Source organism: Pseudogymnoascus destructans, assembly GCF_001641265.1.
Source record: "Pseudogymnoascus destructans isolate 20631-21 unplaced genomic scaffold scaffold_8, whole genome shotgun sequence".
NCBI lineage: Eukaryota > Fungi > Ascomycota > Leotiomycetes > Thelebolales > Thelebolaceae > Pseudogymnoascus > Pseudogymnoascus destructans.
This window is the reverse complement of record NW_020167527.1, coordinates 961514-984386: the sequence shown is the minus strand read 5'-3', so window position 1 is coordinate 984386 and position 22873 is coordinate 961514. Positions and strand designations below refer to the sequence as shown.

Genomic DNA, 22873 nt, shown 5'->3' with positions numbered 1-22873 from the left:
TGCAAACACTTTCATCAAAAGGCACTTGATCAAGCAGTACGTAGCTACGACTATGAGTATAAGCTACGTACGTTCCTTTCAGACCTCCCGCAAATCCGACGGCAATCTCTAACTGTCCGTACAATTCAATCTGGTTGGAGAAATACAGGACTATATCCATATAATCCTCCACTTGTAATTGACAAGATACAAGAGACTCGGAATCAAACACCTGATTATGAGCCATTTGCTTCATATAATATTATCTCAACACCGAAAACAACTATGCAAAGTGTGCAAGCGGTTGAACATTGGCAGAAGAGAGCAGAGGAAGCTTTCTCATCGCCTTCAAGAGAAGGGTTTCAATCATTTGCACGTGGAACTACAGTTGTTCTACACCGGGCAGAGCTCTATAAGACCGAGCTAGATATTATGACTCTACGTGCAGTAGAGCAGAAGGCAGCAAAGGCAAGGGCACGGAAATCACTACAGAAAGGAGGGCAGTTATATGCATCAGATGCACGGAAAATGCGGGAAGAGAAGAAAGCAAAGTTGCAAGCAAAAGCAGACGCAAGAGCAGCAAGGGAATCGGACCAAGTAGTAAAGCAGCTACAAGCGCAAGCACGTAAAATCGAAATTGAAGAGCGTAAGGTTGAGAGGAAGCGGGTAGCAGAGCGGAAGAAGGAAGGGTTGAAATCAAAAGTGATCATTTTACGGTATAGTAAGGATCAAAGTGATAGTAGCAATAGTGGCAGTAGCGATAGTGATAGTAGTTCTATTGATTTTATGTTTTAATTATATAGTTATATAGTTGATATATAAGGCGTCTTTTTCTTCGTTTTATGTGTCACACATCTTGCTGTCGCACGCACAACTTGCTGTCGCCACCTACGAGCGAAGCGAGTGGGTGGAACACCGAGTAATGTAAATATATATAATAGCTGCAACTTACTTTTCATTAACTCCTCATAGCATATTTGAGAAGGGTTGCTAATAACCTCGAGATCATCGTCGCGTGCACCATATGGCATAAGAGCTGCCTTTCGGATATTCATCTCTGAGAATAATCGTCGGTGTTCGCACCGACCACCCTACAGGTGGTCGGCGAAAGCGAGTTGAAGCCTGAAAGCGAATTGAAGCCTACCAGATATCATAACTATGTAGAATCTAATACAACCACTATCTAAACAACTATACCAGCAATTGAGTGCTTGAATCATATGATAAAATTAAAGCTATTCCCAAATTTAAAACAACCCTGGGTCTAAATTTTCGTCCTCCCTGTCCGCAAATAGGTCTGTATCCAATCCACTGAATCTTATAAATCCCGTCTCGTCGTCGTCGTCAGCCTGTGATTCGTACCCCATCGTTGAAATTAATTGAGTATTGGCTTCTTCTTGAAGCTCTGATTCCTGCGCAATTTTTTCTGGATCTGGAATTGGAAACCTCCTCCTTCGCCTTTAACATCTGGCTAACTTGCCGCTTTCTTGAAAGCTCTGCTTTACGGGCCTCAACTCCACGAATATGAAGCTCCTTTTTGACTTTATTAAGCACTACTCGTGCTTTGTATTTCGCCCTTCGCTCTTGAATTTCCTTGTCTTTTCTAGCCTTGTCATTAATCTTTTTCCATGCATCCTTAGCAGTTAATGGACCAGTATTTGCTTGAGCGACATAGCGGCTTTTGAGCTTCGCCTTCTGTTGATTAGCTACTTTTGTAGATAATAAATCATACTGTAGAATAGCCAGTTCTCCTTGAACAAGTACATTTTCTGTACCACGTGCCCAAGAATCCCATTCTCGTGCTGAAGGACTAGACAAAAGACATGGTATTTTACTTTGCCAGTGCCGTAATTTGAGCTCAGAATGCACAAATTTTGTTGGAGTCTGTGGAATTTGTGGAGGATCAAGAGTGCGCTCACAAATCGTATAAACTTTCATTTTCTTGAGAGCTTCTTTAGAATTGATTGGCCACATTCCAGCTTCACGAAAGGACCTAATGATTGTTCCTTTCTTGAACGTCTGCTGGCGGATTTCGTTCAAATCCTGAAAGAATGAAGCTATATTATAATCAATATCAAGATTACGCATAGCATATTGAATTGCCTTCTTGTGCCAGTGTTTATAAGGTTGAAAAATACCAACATCAAGTGGCTTCATAATGTGCGTAAGATGCGAAGGAAGCGGATATGGATGGATATTCATTGAAGTTGCCCGTATAACGAACTCTGGTGTTGTATGACTGATATGGCTGTCCATAAGGAGGACCTTTAGAGGTTTATCAGGCCCAGCTCCTGTATGAATGATAAAATGCTCCAAATATAGCATTGCGAGCTCGCTATTGGTATATCCTGGGTCTGAAAGTAATACAAGCTCATCGCCAGTCAATTTCTCATTATACCAAGATGCCATATACAATGATAATTGGTGGAAGCACTTGTCCAACAGCACAGATTGACTCAATCACGGTAATAGATTTGCAGTTTTCGGCCATTGGAACATACATCTTTAATAGTGTCAGTTTAATTGTATTAAGTTACAAGTACTGAACTATACATACTTCTGTAATAGATACAGGAACTATTACATCCTCCCCTGGTGCTACTCCAACACGAAAACCAGTCTCATCAAAGTTATAAATATCCTGTGGCTGGATATTGTGTTGAGTACACCATGCCAAATACACTCCAAACCAGTCTTGTATGTCATACTGACATTCGTTGCACTCAGTTTGCTATCAAACTCAAGAGCAAACTTGGAAATCTCCTCCTCAAACCTACAAGTCACTATACATATTTTCGCTTATCACACCAACAACAAGAGCAATACTACTCAACGATTGCTACAACCATCTATGATTCATTACACGTCATCGCTCCTTAGTTACTGGGCCGATATTACAACATAGCATATCTCTACAACCCTCTATGATTCATTACATGACATCACTTATACTACCACATGACATATCTCTACCAACTAGAGGCCTAGGAGCATGAATGATAGCTCCAAAAGCTCCTACGAACCTCTATGATTCATTACATGTCATCGCTCTTTAGTTACCCACAAGATTGGTTAAGTTAGACATAATTTGTCTATAGGGGTACTCTGACCTTGGACCTCCTTTTACTTCCTATAGGCTACGAACCTAAGAGATGGTTCTATGGGATTCTCTTACGTCGACTACAGTTACCAAGCCTGGTAAGTCATGGAAAGTCTTGGAAAATGAGAGAACTACACTCCTTTAGCATAAATAGGATTGCCCTTTCCTTAAGAAAGGGCAAGCAGACAATACAGTAAATTGACTATCACATACTTCCACGTCTTTTCCAAGCTTCCAAGCATTGATCTTGTTACTCCTTGTTTCTGAAAAGTCAGTGAGGTGTTAACCCCTGACTTACCCCTGAGTTCCCAGACTCAACATTTGTTGCAACTTGTCTGAACCACTTCACTACATCACACACCTGATTGCTGCGTTGTGGAATAGTCTAAGCTACGACCCTTTGGCTCTGTTTTCTAAGACAGTGTGTTGTCTTAGTAAATTCATCCCTTCCTTGGGTGGCTAGATTCTCACATCTGGTGCACCCACCATTACATTGTACCGCAGAAATATCATGGGTCGTAACTCGGACTCGTGCAATTGGCTTGGTTTTGACAACTCGAAAGAGGATCGAAGAGCTCTTTCTAAAGCTCTGAAACCAGGGCCATGAAGGTGCTGGTTTAGGCGGTATTTCCGCTGCCCGCAAGTGGCCAATTGCTGTAAAAACCATCGCTTTTGACGCCCCATAGCCCGCAAAATATGAATCCTCTACATATTTGTATATAGCCTTGATTTGTGCCTCTGAAAGTATCTTATTGTGGCCTCCGTAAATAGGGTTTGGTGCCTGGGCTTTGAGTTTCGCTCATCGGAGGTTCGTATTGAGGGTCTTCGCATTTATATTAAATATTCGTGCAGCGGTTATAGGCTTTTCTGAAGGGTTGTCGCGGAGGAATTGGAGGGCATCATCCATTGTATTAGATTTCAAGTACGACGACGAAGCAGTTTTGTCACAAGTGTATAGATGAAAGGGAGAAACGTATATAATTTGTGTGTAAATCTCTTCTTCGGCTATGTACAAGACCCCTGGCAGGCTTCATGTCGCTTTCGGGCTTCAACTCGCTTTCGCCGACCACCTGTAGGGTGGTCGGTGCGAACACCGACGATTATCACACCTACAACTATTTTCTCAAATTGACAAATTGCTCACAACTTTTCCCCCTAGACCCTAAGGGCTCTACTTCCAGTCAATTACGCATTATAACTCCCATCTACATCCATTCCTGCTCCTTTCGAGCACCCCTAGGTGGTGATGGAGGCCTCAATGTAACGCGTAAGCCCAAGGTCTCACAGGAGTCCAGGGAACCAGGTCAGGAGGCAGGAAAGGGGTATCGTATTCGTAAGGACAATAGGTCTACGTAAGTACAGTTGGGTCAAATAAGTGTTCGTCGCTCCGAAGAACCACAACCATAAAATCAATCGTAAATAACTCAACCACAACGCTTTGGAATTGAATAAAAATTGAAATGTACTATAGCTAGAGTAATATAGATTAATATTTAATACTACCACCCTTTGCCTTAATGCATAATGCAATCCTTTTTGGCATTGAGTCAGCTAAGGTTTTGAGAAAACTAGCCTGTATACGTGACCACTCGTAGAGTACCGCCACCTCCATTTCTGCAATGTTCTTGATCCTATGCCGTCGAGTAGACACTTGTAGCTTTGCTTGCTGCCACACGTTTTCAATAGGGGCAAGGTCAGGGCTCTGTGGCGGCCATGGTAAACTCTGTACCATACAGAGCCTCTTGTAGTTTGCAGCAATAGGAGCAAAGTGGAATTTTGCTCCATCTTCTTGTATACGTACTTGTGGGCCGTACTTTGCAACCATCTTCTCGTAGAATGGGATAAAGTAGGGTTTGAGAACTAGTTCTGTGTATAGTTGCTGGTTCATCCGCTGCCCTTTAGGAAGCACAACCAACGGTCCAATCTCTGCTCCCATAAAGCAACCCCACACAGAAATTGAAGTACGGCCTGATTTGAAAGTAGGCTTTAGGTGTTTCTCCCAAAATTCTTCTCCTGGGCCTCGGGTAACCCAAAAGTTGCGACTATCATAGCCAACTTCAAATGTAGACTCATCAGACCATATAATAAGTCCAAAATCCACGTTTCTGTTTGCTTTACACCACTGTAGCCGGCCTTTCTTGTGAGCAGGCTTAAGGAACGGCTTCTTGCGTGGTTTTCTCCGTCCTTTGTTGTACTTTTTTAGAGCATTGCGTACTGTTGGTTTTGTGATCTGAGAGCCGCTCTTGCTCGGTGTGCAGAGCGCAATTAGTGGAGCTCTGCAATCTGTAACAGCAGCACGCACTAAGGCCCTCTCTGCTCGGATAGTAAGCTTCCTAGGGGCCCCCGAGCGTGCCTTGCTCTCAAACTTGACTTGCTGAGCTTGTAGGTCGGAAGCCTTTGCTCTGTGGATAATTGTAGTTACAGTAGTGCGGGGTAGGCGTTCTAGGCGGGAAATCTCAGTCACTGTCTTGCCAGCCTTGTACCAAGTCCAGCATGTTGCTCGCTTTGCAACAGAGGTCTCTCTACGAGTACTCTTCGGTAGGAGAGCCATAATAATTGATGACAGTATCTACAACTCACTATTTCTATCTATATTATCCTTTTGAAGAGGGAGTACCCCGCACTCGTTGCTTTTTTTCATGGCGTTTTGGTGGCTGAAAACGACGAACACTTATTTGACCCAACTGTACATCGACTATTGACTAGAGGCCTTCTTCCGAGGCCTCCAACCCCTTTTATCTATGCACCTTGTGCCCTACTTTACCGAGCCCTATGGGCCGCTTATGAAAGGGACCTCACGTGGTGGCACGTGATGGCCTTCCTTACAATTACCTCCCCTCTTAGAGGGATTGCCCTCAATTCCAAGGTTTCACAGCTAGGGCTTACGTGCCCTCCTGGCTTGTTTAGACTTTTTGTTTTGACCCGGGTGGTGGGCTTGTTTGGGTGTGCGCTTGGTGGGCTGGTCCCGTGACCCCCCTTGGTTGTGGGTTGCCGCGGCCACCCGTTTTGTTGTGGGTGCCGCGCCAAACTCCTACTTCCTTCCAAACCTCTCCTCTTTCTTCGCACCCTCACCTTACACCCCTTTCGACCTTTCGTCGCCTTGCTCCCCAACACAAGGTCCTATCCTTTCTTCCTTTTGCAAAGGTATGTTACGACGGAACAAGAAGGCTGGCCAACTACAGGACAGGAAGGAGGGAGGTCGCATGAGACCGGCCCTGGTACCTGGAGGGGCAGCGGAGAATAGTAGTTCCGAAAGTATCACGTGACGGACTCGCAGGATGATGAGAAGAGTCCTAAGAGTCCAGGACTCCCAGGACTCGAGTGAGTTCCCAGGAGTCCACTAGGCACGTGACGGACTCGCAGGATGATGAGAAGAATCCTAAGAGTCCAGGACTCCGAGGACTCGAGTGAGTTCCCAAGAGTCCACTAGGCACGACGCCACTATATAAGTAGATAGTATTTCCTTAGATAGGAGCTTCGTGCTCAACTCAATACAGTATTTGTTATATACTAGTAACGTGTTACTTGAAGCCTTTGTGTCTGATCCCCTGCCTCCTCTGATAAGTAAACCTTTACGCAAGAGAACCTCTGTGTCTTCTATCGTTTAGAAGTCAGCGTTACAAGGTAGCTATCCTTCTTCCCTTTCTTCTTCCGTGGCTAACGCATAGGAGTAGGCCTTCCATCGCCCTACTCCCACCATGGCCCCCAAACCCAAGGGTCTTAAGCTCTACAAATATCTGTTCCTTCATCAAACATCCAAACTCTGACGAACTCGTCGAGGACGTTCCACCCTGACTCAATTGTCTCATCAGACGCGCTCCAACATAGTTCAAGGAATTCGTCTAATGTGTTCTTGCCCAGCTCGATTGATTCGTCAGAGATCTTCAAGTGTGATTCGATTGATTCATCTTCCGCCTTCTGCCCACCTTCTGTGGATTTACCCATCCTACACGGAGCCTGTTTCTAAGTCTGAAGGCAACCCGTTATACAATAACTCCACAGGCCCATGCTCCGCTAGCTCATCCCCTGCCTTCCATCAGTATCTTCACCTTCAACTTCTGCAATCTCTGCACTAACTGTCAATGCTTTGTACTTGTTAACCCACAGCTCCTCAACCTTGACACGTGCTTCAGCAACCCAATCAGCCTTCCATTTTGATTTGAAGCAAGTCCACTTCCATTGTGGGCAATACTAACGCCGCTGTATATGCCGAAGTCCTGTCTGTCATACTGTAGTATTTATCCAACTTCTTCCACCCAGCATCACAACAAGGACCAAGGAACGGGTCCATTGCATAATCATTCTTCGCAGTTTCAAACACGTGAAGTAAGAAGTCCATCGATTGGAGTGTTAAATCAATGCTTGAGGCATAACCTTCTGTAGCAAGTGTTGCATCTGCAAAGTTCTTGAGAATACAGGCCATATTTCGAAGGTCCTGCCACTCCCCTTGTGAAACTACTTAAATATTAGTAAATAATTAAATTTAAGAGACATAAGTATGTACTTACGGAGGTCATTCTCATTCTCCTTGAATTTTATGCAGAACAGTTCTATAGCACATTGTACCTGTAGCGCCCATTGTAGCATTGAATACCAGCTATTCCAACGTGTTGAATTATCTCTCAACAAACATAGGTTATTGCTCATCAACTTAAAGCTGGCGATACATTGTGGGCTGCGTTGGATATAAACTACAATGTTATGTAGTTTACCAAGTGGACCTTTCTTTCTCCACTACTCCATCTCTATTTCTGTCGGCGACGACAATAGCTCTGTATTATTATCCTGTGAGAGGTCCTCCTCATCACTTGCAAAGAGAAAGGCTTGAACAGTGAGGTTAATCACATGGCTGTTACACCGTAATCTATGTCGCCTAGGGTTTCATAATATCTCATGCTCCTCTTTCAGCTTGAAAGCTCCTTGATCATTGTATCATTATTTGTTGCATTGTCCATTACAAAATAACCAACTTTTGAAGCAATGCCATAGTCGTTGATAACATCAAGAATTTCCACAGCTTGGTTCTCACCAGAATGCTTGCCATTAACTTCTCGTAGTGCAAGAACAGAGTTATCTAGATTACCAGTTGCTGATATATAGTGAGCGACAATGCCGAGGATTGCAAGGGAATTTGGAGAAGTCCATAAGTCCACTGTAAAGTGTATATTTGTAACGGCAGCTTGAACAGCCTGTCGAATGATATCCATCTCTTCTGTATATTTACGAAGAACCCAATCGTGAATTGTTGTCGAGCTATGAGGCAGCCATTCATTGATGGCTGGATTTAATATATTAATAAAAGCCTTAAATCATGAAAGGTAATACTACTTACGTGCGGAACTTGGGGATTGAAACCATTCGGAATGCAATTCCACATGTGTTAAAGTAACATGATGTCATGGTTACAGGGCCAGGGCCTAGTAACGTGACGTGTGAGTCACAGTGGGAAGCGGGGTAGGCTGCCATGTGACGGGGCTAATGGATAGTTGCAGAAACTAGTGGATATTGGATAGTTGAGCTATCCACGAACTATCCTGAATATCTAGCTATCCGCCAACTATCCAGATTACCCATGATGCACGACGCCACTATATAAGTAGATAGTATTTCCTTAGATAGGAGCTTCGTGCTCAACTCAATATAGTATTCTTTACAATACTGTAATGTGTTACTTGGAAAGCCTTTGTGTCTAATCCCCTGCCTCCTCTGTCAAGTCAACCTTACGCAAGAAACCTCTGTGTCTTCTATCGTTTAGAAGTCAGTGTTACAACATGCTACTATCCAGCGCACATAGAGATCTTCAAGAACACATAGATCTAAAGGCCTAACAGCAGTGACATCGTTGAGTCTATGGTGTTTATGATTGATTGTGTGTGGCCTGGCAAAGGCTACAGCTATTTTGGATTGATATCCATCAATGCGTTGCTCTTGTGGTGTTTCAAGTCAATGGAATGGCGCTCCTTTAAGTGCTTGATGATGATATTAGTGCCCTGTAAGGACACAGGGCACCCAGCTCACAGTAATAGCATATGAGAGTGCGAGTCGGAGGCTAAACGGATGCTATCCTATAGGTCTACTATGAAGGATATAAAAAAGATGAAGAGAGGAACCCCCGTTGGGTCAATCTCCTTAAGTACCCGAAACGGGTCCGACTTGGCTAACCTGCCTTCACTCTTATCATGTGACCGTAACCTGCCCGACTCAGATCCTTTCCGTCACTGAGGGACAGGCATCATTACATGCCCCCACCAACAGTATACTCCTTAGAACAGAAGTAGATATTGAAGGTTATTTCATAATGTCCTACTTTTATAAAGTCCCATATCTGTAAGGACACAGGGCACCCAGCTCACAGTAATAGCATATGAGAGTGCGAGTCGGAGGCTAAACGGATGCTATCCTATAGGTCTACTACGAAGGATACAAAAAAGATGATGAGGAACCCCGTTGGGTCAATCCCCTTAAGTACCTGAAACGAGTCCGACTCGGCTAACCTGCCCTAACTCTCCCCACGTGACCGTAACCTGCCCGACTCTGATGTTTTCCGTCACTGAGGGCAGAGGCATCCTTACAATATCGGTGATGTGCGTAGCTTAGCTACCTTTGACGTAGTACGGGAGGTAGATTGGGACGGAATAGAGCAGCCAATAGTTGATGAGGTTGTAGTATCCTGTTCAAACTGATTAAATTGTTCACTTTCGATAGTAGATACAACATCAGAAGGTTCAGAAGCCACGATGTAGGCTGAATCATAAGATGTAAGGATAGAATGCAGACTTTTCACTACGACCTGAAAATTGTGAAAGGATCACGTGGAATACTTAAGTATTGCCAGTATAATACTGAAGTATGGCCAGCAATACTTAAGTATAATACTAGCGGCGGAGACGTGTTATGATACGGGTCGTATGAATACTTAAGTATAATACGGGCCCGTATACGAGAGCCTCCCATATACGGGCAATAATACTGGAAACACTGGGCATAGTTACATCCGGTATCGTGAGAGCATTGTATGTTGATTGAGCAAGAAAGGGGTTTCCAGAACTAACTCCAAACGACGTTCCGCTCACCATAGTCGCTTTCTGGAAAAGGTTCGAGTTTTGCCCTCCATAGGCAACTATGAGCCAGCCAATTGAGAAGGCTCCTGCACTTTCACCCCAAACGGTTACCTGCTTCGGGTCTCCGCCTCGAATGCCTAGATTTGTGGCTCCCTGTGATTGCACTTCTTTACTAAAAAGAAACCCAAAGGCGCCGAGACGATAATTAATAGAGACAATGATCACGGGCTTGCCTATCTGAACAGACGTTTCGACCATGCAGCTAGTGTTGAATTCTCGATCGTTAATGCTTCCCTGTCGGAATCCACCACCATAGATCCACACCATCACTGGCGACTTTGCCTTTGCCTTAGTTCCCGAAGGTCGTCCAACATTAGGTTCAAGCAGTCCTCCCCAACCTCAAAACCGAAGAGGTTATTAGTGCCATAACCGCTGCACGTCAGGCCAGGCTCAATTGCTTCATGGGTACCACTCCAAGAAGAATTAAGCGACTGTGCAAGTTCGAACCGCGGCGCCTGTGCGAAGGGAATGCCGCGGAATATGTCTTGAGACAGCTGGGGAACTGCGAGACCAACGTATGTTCCATTCTTAGTCTTCGCGGTTGGGGCCTTGGTAGGGTGAACGTTGAGTTCTGGAACTCCAAGGACAGCTAGAAAGAAGACTCTTTTTATGCACCGGTAGGGCTTGTTATTCTTCATCCCATCATTTGCTATGACGCCCACTAAACTGGCGAGTTACGAGCTGTGGAGACAGGCCGTAGGCGGGGAATAAGCTCCACCTCCACGTTCCTATCCGCCAAGAGTAGTATAAGATGCTCCAATGGCCGCCATAATTCAATGCCACTAAGACATTGCTCCCTTTAGCCCGTTTTCTAGTCAGTACAGCCGAATGATCCTTCGACGCGTGTGGAAAACTAAACCCGGAGAAACTGAACAGACGGACCGAATAGGAGAACTTTACAGCATCGCGTAGATACTTCGTTTACTCTAGGAGCGTTCTTCAAGTGATTTCATAACAGAATTTTGCCGATTTAGTAACATAGATGAGAAGCTACTCAAATAATCACTCATCGAATATAACGTTTGCTACACTGGGTTCGGATCTCCGGGATATAGTATGCCCGGCTGATGTCAACACCACCCTAAAGTAGCCTCGCTTCCATCCGCAGCCTTGGAGGAACACCCCTGTCGAAAAACACAATCCTCACAGCCTCGTCTCGCCTTCCAAATCCGACCATAACCACCTCACTAACCCACCTCAAATCCTCCAAAATGGCCGACCGCCCTCCACCCTCTGCTACGGCCATCATAATCGGCACAGCCATCCTCTCTCTCGTCACAGGCTACATGATTGGTACCGCCACCTCGCTCAACCTCCTCCCATCGCCCTTCTCCTCCACCCCCGCGAAGACGCGCTTCCGCTCCGACACCACCGGCTACAACGACGAGGAGGAGAGCAGCGAAGAGGAGATCGAGGCCGGCGAGGTGCTCGACCACGCGCCCAACTGGGCGAATGGGCCTGAGGCGGATAAGCGCGACGGGCTGACCGTGGCCGCGCCGGCGCCGACGAAGAAGAGGGAGGTGGTGGATGATAATGAGGAGTGCAAGTTGGTTCTTGTTGTGCGCACGGATCTGGGGATGACGAAGGGTATGTTCTATTTCTCCCCCCCGGCGCATCCGCCGACAAACGGCCATGCCTTCCCCACATACTTGTTGTGACAGTCACGCTAACACTTCCCAGGCAAAATCGCAGCCCAATGCGGCCACGCCGTGCTCGCATGCTACAAGTCTTCCCTACGCACGAACCCCTACCTACGCGCCTGGGAGCGCGGTGGCCAGGCCAAAATCGCGGTACAGATCAACAGCGAGGCGGGGATCGAGGAGCTGGCTGCCAAGGCAAAGGCGGCAGGGCTGGTGGCGGAGGTAGTGTGCGATGCGGGGCGGACGCAGATCGCAGCTGGGAGTGTGACGGTATTGGGGGTTGGGCCGGGGAAGAGGAGTTTAGTGGATCAGGTGACGGGAGGATTGAAGCTATTGTAATGAGTGCGAAATAGAGAAATACATGGGTTGATGATAGATTGGGTGCGCGTGTGCGCATAAGGTTTTCTAGCTATCGTACTCCCTCCGTGATTCTCATGTATCCCATTAAACCTCTGAGCACCATCTGTATGAGCCATTCTACTCCTCCACATCTCCAGACACAATTCCTATCATATCGCAGTCCGCCTACACCAGCCCAGGCAGCACCGCCCATCTCCCCTCCACCCCCGGAAACCTCTCTACATACCACTTCCTCGTCGTTATCGCCCTCGGCATCATCGTCGATACCTCCGCAGCTACAAAGTTCCTCGCCGGCACCGCCCCGCCTGTCGCGACATAGAAGCCCACCCACTCAATCCACTCACAAAGGTAATGCGGGCTAAGCACCCACCTAAACAGTCCTTCCGATGGCAGGACGTACGTCTTTTCGCCGCCGTGGCCATCGGGGACGGTGTGCGTGTTTTCGGCTTTGGCGGATGCACCCGGTTTGGACGCCGCGCGGCGGCCACGGCGTAGGATTTCGTCGTGCGCGATTGAGCCCGCAAAGCCAAGGGCCCAGATGGGGAGGCCGAGAGCAAGGCGCATGGTCATTGTGGGACCGAGGCCGGCGAGATGGCCGCCAAGGGAGACTGCGTTCAGCAAGTTGAATACCCAGGCTCCGAGGACGATGATGGGATGGATGGGAGACATGGAGAAGTTGAGAAGGGGGGCAAGAAGCGCGCGGTAGATGTAATGCGTCACCTTTTAGAGGTTAACGGGCTTGGTAATTGGGGGTGAGGCGTTGGGGGAACAAACGTAGATGCCTGCCAGGATGAGGTTTTCCCTTGGCGGCGGTGGGAGAGTGGCGCGCAGGCCAGTCATGGTGTATACTAGCAGAAGCGGCGCGGGGAGTTCCATGAGCACCCAGGCCACCTTCCCGGGGATGTTGAGGCACGAGGTCGTTGACGTCTTGCCCATGGGGTAGTACGCCGTGAGCCATTGAATGGCAGTGATCTGGGAGCGAGTATTAGCTGAGTTAGCGGTGAGGGCGAGGTTAGAGTGAAGTCAGGGTCAAGCGGAGGTGAAGTTGGACTAGATGGAGGGTAAGGGACGGGGGACGCACAACAGGAAAGTAGGTGAAGGTGTTGACTATCAAGGTCCAGTTCCCTGGCGAGGGCGGAAGCCAGTTCTGGAGAAGAGACATCTCTGACAGAGTGATATATATCTAAACTCTATTGAAAGGAACTCTTTGCGTTCCTCACTTCGGCGTCTTATCAGCAACGACTGTATCTTCGTGCAGCCTATCGTACGTGGTTGACAGAATGCTACCCCAGTTCTGTTGAAAGGTAACTTAACTCTTTGCCCGCCTGACTTCACGTCTTGACTACAACACCAACAGCAACAAAACAGCACTTTACTTTGCAAGGTCCAAGTTACTCTGCAGCTACACAACACAGCGCCCTCAAATGGTTTGCAGATACCACACAAGGATACGGAGTACACGGGTAGATTTCGGCACTGGACTGGATGCAGAGTGGAGCAATGGAGAACTATCGGCAGATTGGTCACTGCGGGCCGCCGCCGCCTGTCACGAACGCATCACGTGCGGAGTCATAACACGTGAGCTACGGTGCCAAGGCGGAGGATCGTCAGGACGAAGAACACGTGTAGCCGTAGTATATAATAGGAACGCGGACCTTCGGAGGGAGGTCAGCGTTCAGTCTCCGTAATCAAGGGATCTATATACGCGTATACGATTGAAGAACGTGACCTCGTACTGCCCTGTTCATTGAAGATCCTTACACCGCCCCACGATATAAACCTTGCGAATGCTGCGCATTCGATCCGAACGTCTGGCCCCAAAGTGACGTTGAAGTCAATATATGTAAGAGAGCCTTAGCTAGACAGGGCAGTGCAGTGCTGTGACAACTAGAGTAGTATTCTTCTAGCTTTTCGCGTCACAATGACTAAAAACGACGGTTAAGCCAGCTCTTTCATTCAGCATTCAAAGATGTCATTGGAAATTTAGGCTCTGAGGAAACAGCTTAGGGCAGCGCAGCAACGCGAGTGTAAGGACGCAGGGCACCGTATCACGAGAAGTGGCATATGGGAGTGCGAGTCGGATATGAGTCGGTGCAATCCTATAGGTCTACTACGAAGGATACAAAAAAGATGAAGGTGTAACCCTGTATGACTGTTCCCTTAAAATACCCGAAACCGCTCCGACTCAGCTAGCTCCCTGTTTGCCTAAGGCTTCCTTACGTTATGTGCCTAAGGCTGTCAGTCGCGACTGACCCGTAACGGCCCCGAGTCTCGATGACGCCATGTGACGGCCGTAACTACCCCGAGTAAGGAGGCATCCTTACAGCGAGGCAGAAGCACAACGACACGAACAAGAAGCAGAACGACTCCGCAAAGAAGAGCAACGACCGCGAAGAAGACCAACGACTCTGCGAAGAAGAGCAACGACTCCGCGAAGAAGACCGACAGCGCTAGGAACGGAGAACCGGAAAGACGACACTGCGAGTTCCTCGATGCATGTCATGCTCACCTTTGCCTAGGTCTGACGATTCAACCAGATACCACACAGTCGACGCAAGGCGATGCTGCAAATGCGGATAACAAACCCCGCCCTGAACGAATTTTGCCATGGCCAGAATTTGACGGAACAGGCACGCACGTGGGAAGAACAGTTGTGCCTTCTTGGCCTGCAAAGCATGGGATAAAATGGCGTTCTTTTGTAAGTCGGCATGCTACGACAAGTATAGCATTGTTTCCTTCACAGAATGCAATCCTGTAATAAAGTTGAGTGATATGTCCTGCTACGGCTGGCTGCCAACAGGGATTGGTTGAAGAAGTCCGTTATAAGCATCCCTTGTAGGTTTTTATCTTTTGCAGATATGGCAGTTCTTGATGTATTGTATAATTGTCTTATCCATCCGGGGCCAGTAATACTGTCTTTTGATGACCCGAATCATCTTCCCAATGCCAGGGTGTCCCATTGCTGGTTGGTCATGAATTTCTTGTAAGAGTTTGACGTGAGCACTTTCTGGAACCCAGACTCTATTATGATAGTATAAGAGCCCTTCCTTCACCTCGCAATATGCTAGACCTATGTCTGGACTGTTTTGTTCTCCATTCTGCAGCTTCTGAATAGTGTCTTTGCATAAGCTGTCTTGAAGTTGCGCAGTTTGGATTTTGTCTAGAATACTTGCTTCCTGTAGGTGGACTGGCACAAGTTGGATGTCTTGATTCACCTTAGCATTTTCGAATTTCCTTATCTCTTGGAGGTCTGGATGGAGTCTCTTGAGTGGTAGCAGGGTTTGAAGTTATTGTTTTTGGTGGTCATCTTCATCGTTCCCTTCTGGTCTATCTCCTGGTCTTTGAGTTAATGCATCTGCTTTTCCCTTCTGTTTCCCAGGTCGATATATAATTTGAAAGCTAAACCTTGACAGAAACTCAGCCCATTGAGCTTGCCTTCGAGTAAGCTTCTTTGTTGTCATGAAGTATTCAAGACTCTTGTGATCTGATAAAACTTGGACTGGCATTGCTGTGCCCTCGACTTCTGGTCTCCATGCTTTGAAGCATCTGATGATGGCAAGTAACTTCTTGTCATTGTAAGGATGCCTTCTCGTCTCTCATTCTAAGGAGTAGACTCTGGGTAGCTGCGGGGTCACGTGTGATCATTTGGGTGGGCTAATTGAGTCAGATGGGTTTCGGGTACTTGAGGGAATTGACTCACAGGGTTCCCCCTTTATCTTTTTTGTATCCTTCGTAGTTGTAAGGACACAGGGCATCCAGCTCACAGTAATAGCATATGAGAGTGCGAGTCAGAGGCTAAACGGATGCCATCCTATAGGTCTACTACGAAGGATACAAAAAAGATGAAGGGGGAACCCCGTTAAGTCATGTTTCCTTAAGTACCCGAAACGGGCCCGACTCGGTTATCCCAACCCTAGCCCTGAACCTTCTACCGCAACAGGTCCGCATCGACCCTGAACCCTATACCCTTACCGTCCCCCACTATAGTGTAACTCGCTATGTGCTCCTATACTGGTTCGAAACCACACCCAGTCAGATTTCATGCCTGTGGTGATCGTAACAGCTCTGAGGCGGGTTCTTCGAGTATCTAGGTAAGGAGGCATCCTTACAGTAGTAGACCTATAGGATAGCATCCGTTTAGCCTCCGACTCGCACTCTCATATGCTATTACTGTGAGCTGCGTGCCCTGTGTCCTTACATTATACAAAAAAGATCACGCCTGCTGGGGACGGCCGTACTTCAATAATATCCCACACCGGAACGACTCAGGAGAACTACCATTACTACATCGACCGCGACTCGGTGACGTTTCGGAGGAGAGACCTGACGACTTCAAATAGCCGTGATTCCAGAGATCTCACGGACAGCCAGTGGATCAGGGTTTGATTCTTCAGAACAAGCTGGTAAAGTCGCCAACGCGTTGGCACCGAATAGGATACGAGATCCTTAAGAATCCCCTCCTAGCACAGAGGAAATTGTGGACAAGAGCGTTGATAGCTATGAGCTACCGGAAGTCAAGCTCTTTCGTATCGGTACCAATACACACCTGAGGCAATATGTCAAAAAAGCTGACATCAAACATACCCCAAGACAACGACGGTCAACTGCCCAGAATGGCTACCAGACAAACCACCGCTGCAGCTACGACCGCTATTCCATCCAAAGACATCCCCAGTCAAATGGCCCACCTCGAAGCACAGATACAGGTCAAGGATCTACTAGTTACCCTGATGGCAGCCCAGACCAGAATCCCGTCCACACCACCGGTGGACAACCCCATACCCACAGTCGAAGCTACAGAGCAATGAACGCCTCGCCCACGAAACACCCCCGAGACAGTTCAATTGCCGCCTCTTCGGAACACTCATTCTCCATCGATTCCAAGATCATCACGAATGCTCACCGAGGACCCTCCGAATTGCTATAAGAAATCAACCATCTCTGAGAAAATCCTTCCTCTCAGCGATGGGGTAGAACATACCTTCCTACAATGGAGCGCTTCGATTCGGGACCGAGTCGTAGTTAATGAGGACCACTACCTTACTGACGTCTCGAGAAGAGCGCTGATATGGGGAACTACGACCGGTCTGGCGAAGACCTACCTAGAGCCCCAATACCTGTCTGCTACGCATGGGTTCCGCAGTGCTGAGGAGATGATGGATCTACTAAGCTCATACTACCTCACAGGCAATGAGACGGAACAGGCCAGGAACCTCTTCGACGACCTGCAAATGGGAGAGAAAGGGCATGCTAGCGAAACCTTCCCAGAGTTCAAGGCTTGTTTCCAAAGTGCAGCTATCACAGGACAAGTCTCCGAGTCAGAATGGTTTCGGTACATGTGCAACAAGTTGACTCCCCAATTCCGCAGCCGTGTCGCGATCATCAAAAACCAATGGAATGGAGACTACCAGACCATGGTACGAGAACTTACCACCTTCGATCAGGAACGGCGCCGGAACAACGAATTGAATCTGCTATCCGCTCTCGCAAAGACGTCCACACGTACCACGGATACGACAAAGGCGTCGGCGTCGAAGCCGACTCGAACCACACACGCTCTGTTTACCCGAACTGCGTTCCTTTGGATTTTCGAAAAAATGGCTCTAGCATTTCTGAGGGGTGTTTTTAGCCCTGATTTTGGGCTTTTGCTATGGTCGCCTTGTGGAGCTGTTTTACCGGCCTCGAGGAAAACGACGAGGCCTAGGAGAAGGCTCCTTCCTAGGTCTAGGCAAATGTGACCTGCGAGAACTATACCGGAACGTGTGAGAACTGCAGTCCCTGCGCCCTCAGGGAACTGTTTCAAGTGTGGCAAGCCCAGCCATTTCCAGGACAAATGCCCGCTCAATGCTACTGTCAAGGAAATCGACCGTAACGACCCCAAAGCAGAAGAACAATGGGAGGAAGCCGTGGAACTTCAATCGGATGCGTCCCTCGAGGAAAACGACGAGGCCTAGGAGAAGGCTCCTTCCTAGGTCTACGCAAATGTGACCTGCGAGGACTAGACTTACAAGAACTCCTGGGAGGTACCCAGTTCTTAGTCAACACGACCCTGAGTATGAATGGACTCAGGGTGCAAACGAAGTCCCTAGCAGACACAGGAGCAAATGGCTACATCATCATTAACAAGCCTTTCGCAATACGACTGTCGAAAGCACTTCAGAGCCGCATATGGAAACTACCCTACTTTGTACCCATACGTGGATTTCAGCGCAAAATCCAAGGCCACATGTCAGAGTATATTCGGTTACACTTAACAGTCGAAGGACGCTGGATATATAACTGCCCCTTTGTACTCCTGGACCTCGGAGCACAAGATGTGATAATTGGGAAGAAGCTTTTCAGCTGCTTCCGAATACTACTCGACTCTGCAAAGAGCCAGTTAGTTGGCCAAAGGAGTACCCGCCGACTCCTAGCTGGAGCAAGGAGATCACCTTGCCCTACCACTCATGTGAAACGTCCATTAGACATCCTACATACCAGTCGGATGCGAATCGCCGGGATTCCGCAATCCACCGCGAAGACAGATGCCGCGCAGGCGGACGCTCGATGGAAATGAAAGTGATAATTTCTGACTACTAAGATCACCGATACGCCATCGAACCCACTACGAAACCAGGAGGTTTCTCCCCCAATGCAGAAAACCCTAGTACATAGTTTTACGCCCATGCATATCTGCGAAATCAGTGCAAATGCTTTCCACCACGAGATGATGCAAAGCGACTCTGAGTTTTTTCAGACTAGCACCTACGAAATCGATCAGATCATTCATGAAAAGGAATTGGACGAGGATGCAGAAACACTTCACCTCATCCAACAGAAACTCCCGCATATGCACCGAAGCTATGCCAATGTCTTTTCAAAGTCAGAATCAGATCGGATACCTCCACACCGCATATATGACCATAAGATACAGCTCGAAGCTCCTTTACCAAACACCTTCTCCCCGCTATACTGACAAGGCACTGAAGAGCTTAAGGCTACCAATCAATACCTGCTGGAAAACCTGGAAAAGGGATTCATCGTCAACAGCAACAGCCCCTTTGCGTCCCCTATCCTATTCGTAAAGAAAGCGGATGGCAAATTAAGATTTTGCATCGATTACCAGAAGTTAAATGGTTTCACCCGGAACGATCCCTACCCCATCCCGCATATTGACGAACTACTAGGACGGGTGTCGAAAGCAAAAATCTTCACGAAGCTAGATATTAGAGAAGCCTTCCATCGTATACAAATGCACCCCGACTCAGAAGAGTACACTACCTTTTGGACTCGCTATGGAACCTACAAAATGCAAAGTGTTGCCGTTTGGCCTGACGAACGGTCCCGCAACCTATCAGCGGTATATGAATGACATCCTGATGCAATATTTAGAGCAGCGGGTGTAGGAATCCTTGTTGCTTGGTGACATTGGTATGAGAAAGCCAACATGTCACACAATTCCTCACATAGTGCAAACAATCAGTTTCCATCCCGACCCAGTGGTACTTCGGGGCAATCAATTGATAGGTTTTCCGGCCACTAGGATGTGCCACCGACACCTGGTCGTGCGCTTCTCGGATTAGTTTCGTACATAGCTCGGTGTGGTGATTTACACATAGCCGGCCTTTGTATAGAAGAATTCAATGCGAACCCGTCAGGTAGGGGGTGTTTCGCACGTGTTTCTGTAAACGACTCTCTGTTGTCCTCACATAAAGCCTCTATTAAATCGAAAGGCATCTGGGGCTTGGGGATGTCCATCGAATTAATGGATGCTATGTAGCTCTTGGCAAGTTCAGTGCTGATTCGGGGGTGCAGGCTGATATGGCTACGGTAACGTGACGTCATGGTTACAGGACCAGGGCCTAGTAACGTGACGTGTGAGTCACAGGGGGCAAGCGGGGTAGGCTGCCATGTGGCGGGGCTAATGGATAGTTGCAGAAACTAGTGGATATTGGATCCACTAGTTTCTGCAATGAGAGAGCGCTTGGAATAATCACGATGGAATTAATGCAGAAGTACACCCAGGACAATGGGGCAGTCGGGGTAGAAAACTTGAATCGTTGGCGTTCAGACTCTGACGCCGTCGCATTCCTTTCAGAGACGACATCGGCCACGTCCGCACGCGAGTTGAGAAAGGTACGTAGTCTTTTTCGGCCATGGTTGCGGACTGACATTACCAGCATGCACTTCTGCGACATGGTAGCCAGAAAAAGCTTCTTACGGGGTTGGTATTTGTAGCTGAAGTTACTGCGCGCAGATACTATTCCTGCAGTGCATAGTTTCTAACCAACAGTCTGGGACTTGGGATTGAATGCAGATGAAGCAATTGAAGTTCTAGAAACACATATATTCAGTTCTTTCCTACCTCCGTCGAGGCTTAGTCATTATATTTTAGGGATTTAGATTGTATGCTGTTCGCTCCCGTACTATAACTTTGGATTTTGAGCATGCTTTGATCTGTTACGTTATTACACGCCGCTGGGCTTTTCGATTTCGCCGTCAGCATGATCAAACCTGACCCCTGTATTCTGGGGGCCCCATGTTTGAGGGTGGCCAGCCACATGCTGTCCTGCCGCCCCACCACCCCACCACCCCACCACCCCACAGCCCCGCCACCCATGCACAATGTAATGGTGGACGATCCGATTATCCCCTCTTGTATCATCCGATTATCCACTGTCGCCGGTCTTCTAGATAATCCCTTTTCTCCAAGCTCTTTTCTGCTACCTGTTCCTCACGGTGAAAGTGACTTAAATCCTTCCACCTTCTTCCACAAGGTTCTGCACAACCTCGAGATCCTTTGTTCTTCTGTCTGCGCTTCAACTACGTCTTTCCAACCCAACCTTCCTTTCCACTTGATGACCTTCACATTCACTCATTAAATTTATCATGGAGGCCACTTACATCTATGTTATTGCTGCAGGCGGCATCTTCACCATTCTCTTTCTCCTCACCCTTCGCCCACACTTTGTGCAATTTATCGAATACCTCGTCCTATGGCAGTCTAAATACCTGACGTATCCGCAGATCCTCCGCCGCCACTCACTTCTCGGCCCATGGACTCCAGCAGGTTTTGTCCTGCACACCGCATACATTGCAGCCAACGTTTCCTGCCTCGAGTTCTGGAAATTGAAGACTACGAAAGTTGGCTTCCGTGCTGCTAACCTAGCCCTGATTAACATGATGCCACTATTCCTCGGAACCCATCTTAGCTTTCTTTCAAATCTTTTTGGCGTCTCTTTGAAGTCGTGGCGATTGGTTCATCGCTCGGCAGGCATAATGTCGTTCTTTCTTATGCTCCTCCACATCCTCATCGTGGTTGCTAGCCGTGTCAGCTTCTCTCCAAGCGTGCCTGAGAATCTCTATGGACTAATCGTCTGTTCCCAAATCTTCAATATCCGGGATGATCATGTCTGACAAACTACAGGGCGGGTCGGCGTTGTGTCTTCTCATACTCCTCTCGATTCCCTTCTTCCGCAAGTCCTCCTACGAGATCTTCCTTCGTACGCATCAAGCTGTGGCCTCACTTGTAGTGTATTCCATTGTACGACATCTCATATCCCAGTCGAACTTCAATTGGAACTATGTCTACATCTTCGCAGGGGTATTCGCCGCACTGCTCGCCTTTCAATGCGGCGTCGTGATGTTTCGAAACAAAGCATGGGGCCACCATTTCCCTCGGGCCTTCATCACTCACATCGACCAAACAGTCATGGTCCGGATGACAATGTCTCGGCCCATAGAAGTCAAGGCTGGCCAGTACATCAACTTATGGATTCCATCCGTCAGCTTCTGGTCTTTCCTGCAAAGCCATCCTTTCATAGTAACCAACTGGGCCGATGGTAAACAGGATACATTAGAGCTTTTCATCCAACCGAGGGGAGGCTTGACTCGTGAACTCTTCAGTCATGGAACTCTTGATGAGGGCGGGTCTGTACCTCGCCTGGCCCTGTTCAGCGGACCCCATGGAATTAGTGTACCAGTGGGAGACTATGAGACGGTCCTTATGGTCGCGACGGGCTTCGGTATCGCCGCACAGCTGCCCTATCTCCGCAAGCTCATCCACGGTTATAATACCTGCAAGGCTCGCATGCTCCGAGTCCACTTGGTGTGGCAGCTCGAAACCTTTGGTTAGCCTTGATATGGGGAACTGTATTACAAGAGCTGACAAATTCAGACATTGGCCTGGCAGCGCAGTCCCTACTGAACAGTGCCTTAGTTGATGACACCTTGGACGACGGTTATGTGCGTATGGTCGTTTATACCCCAGATGCTTTGCTGACTTGAGACAGATTCTTTGTATCTCAATCTACCTCGAGTCGAGTAGTGGCGACAAGGTTCCTTTCGGTAAACGTGCGACTCTGTATCCAGGCACCGCAAACCTCGAAGAGATCCTCCAAGTTGAGTTAACTGGGAAGCATATTAGAAGAGTGCAAGAAACTCAGGAGAGAGGCAAGATGCTTGTCATGGGTAAGACACCTTATATTACTATCTATAATGCTTACAATACATAGTATCCGGTACATGCAAGCTCCGAGATCATCTTCGAGCCCTTGTTCGTACACACTTGGATGATGGAGTACAACTGCAGGAACTAGACTTTCAGCCAGAATAACTGGGCTTTGATGGGCGAGATATAGACGGCTTTGGATAGATGGAATTACTTTCTGGCAGGGTTTCAAAGGGCGTGCAGT

At 47.7% G+C, this 22873-nt stretch overlaps 6 protein-coding genes across 6 annotated transcripts; 3 read left to right on the top strand and 3 right to left on the bottom strand.

Annotated features, from left to right (window-relative positions):
• Positions 1–6799: 6799 nt before the first annotated feature.
• VC83_03966 (uncharacterized protein) lies at positions 6800–7666 on the bottom strand (the record flags this gene model as incomplete). The annotated part of the gene is made up of 5 exons (XM_024467604.1): positions 6800–7025; positions 7069–7105; positions 7129–7206; positions 7355–7534; positions 7588–7666. The coding sequence occupies 5 exons, from the start codon at positions 7664–7666 to the stop codon at positions 6800–6802; spliced, it is 600 nt and encodes a 199-aa protein (XP_024324965.1).
• Positions 7667–10466: 2800 nt separating this feature from the next.
• Positions 10467–10838, bottom strand: VC83_03965 (uncharacterized protein; the record flags this gene model as incomplete). The annotated part of the gene is made up of 1 exon (XM_024467603.1): positions 10467–10838. One exon carries the CDS (start codon positions 10836–10838, stop codon positions 10467–10469), a length of 372 nt encoding a protein of 123 aa, XP_024324966.1.
• A 359-nt stretch (positions 10839–11197) lies between these two features.
• Positions 11198–12218, top strand: VC83_03964 (uncharacterized protein). Its single transcript, XM_024467602.1, has 2 exons — positions 11198–11787; positions 11881–12218. Exons 1-2 carry the CDS (start codon positions 11412–11414, stop codon positions 12177–12179), a joined length of 675 nt encoding a protein of 224 aa, XP_024324967.1. The 5' UTR covers positions 11198–11411; the 3' UTR covers positions 12180–12218.
• VC83_03963 (uncharacterized protein) lies at positions 12219–13675 on the bottom strand. The gene is made up of 3 exons (XM_024467601.1): positions 13282–13675; positions 12975–13172; positions 12219–12920 (listed from the first exon to the last, which is right to left on the bottom strand). The coding sequence occupies exons 1-3, from the start codon at positions 13360–13362 to the stop codon at positions 12366–12368; spliced, it is 834 nt and encodes a 277-aa protein (XP_024324960.1). The 5' UTR covers positions 13363–13675; the 3' UTR covers positions 12219–12365.
• A 3138-nt stretch (positions 13676–16813) lies between these two features.
• On the top strand, positions 16814–18154 carry VC83_03962 (uncharacterized protein; the record flags this gene model as incomplete). The annotated part of the gene is made up of 3 exons (XM_024467600.1): positions 16814–16987; positions 17036–17702; positions 17991–18154. The coding sequence occupies 3 exons, from the start codon at positions 16814–16816 to the stop codon at positions 18152–18154; spliced, it is 1005 nt and encodes a 334-aa protein (XP_024324961.1).
• Positions 18155–21068: 2914 nt separating this feature from the next.
• Positions 21069–22794, top strand: VC83_03961 (uncharacterized protein; the record flags this gene model as incomplete). The annotated part of the gene is made up of 5 exons (XM_024467599.1): positions 21069–21554; positions 21607–22309; positions 22357–22424; positions 22472–22649; positions 22694–22794. The coding sequence occupies 5 exons, from the start codon at positions 21069–21071 to the stop codon at positions 22792–22794; spliced, it is 1536 nt and encodes a 511-aa protein (XP_024324962.1).
• Positions 22795–22873: the final 79 nt, after the last annotated feature.

What these genes read in the sequence shown, in the direction of transcription:
- VC83_03964 (XM_024467602.1), top strand. Translation starts at nt 11,412, where the DNA reads ATGGCCGACCGCCCTCCACCCTCTGCTACGGCCATCATAATCGGCACA. An exon ending in GGATCTGGGGATGACGAAGG is followed by an intron (nt 11,788 to 11,880) that starts GTATGTTCTATT and finishes AACACTTCCCAG; the next exon opens with GCAAAATCGCAGCCCAATGC.
- VC83_03963 (XM_024467601.1), bottom strand. Translation starts at nt 13,362, where the DNA reads ATGTCTCTTCTCCAGAACTGGCTTCCGCCCTCGCCAGGGAACTGGACC. An exon ending in CCTTCACCTACTTTCCTGTT is followed by an intron (nt 13,173 to 13,281) that starts GTGCGTCCCCCG and finishes ACTCGCTCCCAG; the next exon opens with ATCACTGCCATTCAATGGCT. An exon ending in TCATCCTGGCAGGCATCTAC is followed by an intron (nt 12,921 to 12,974) that starts GTTTGTTCCCCC and finishes AACCTCTAAAAG; the next exon opens with GTGACGCATTACATCTACCG.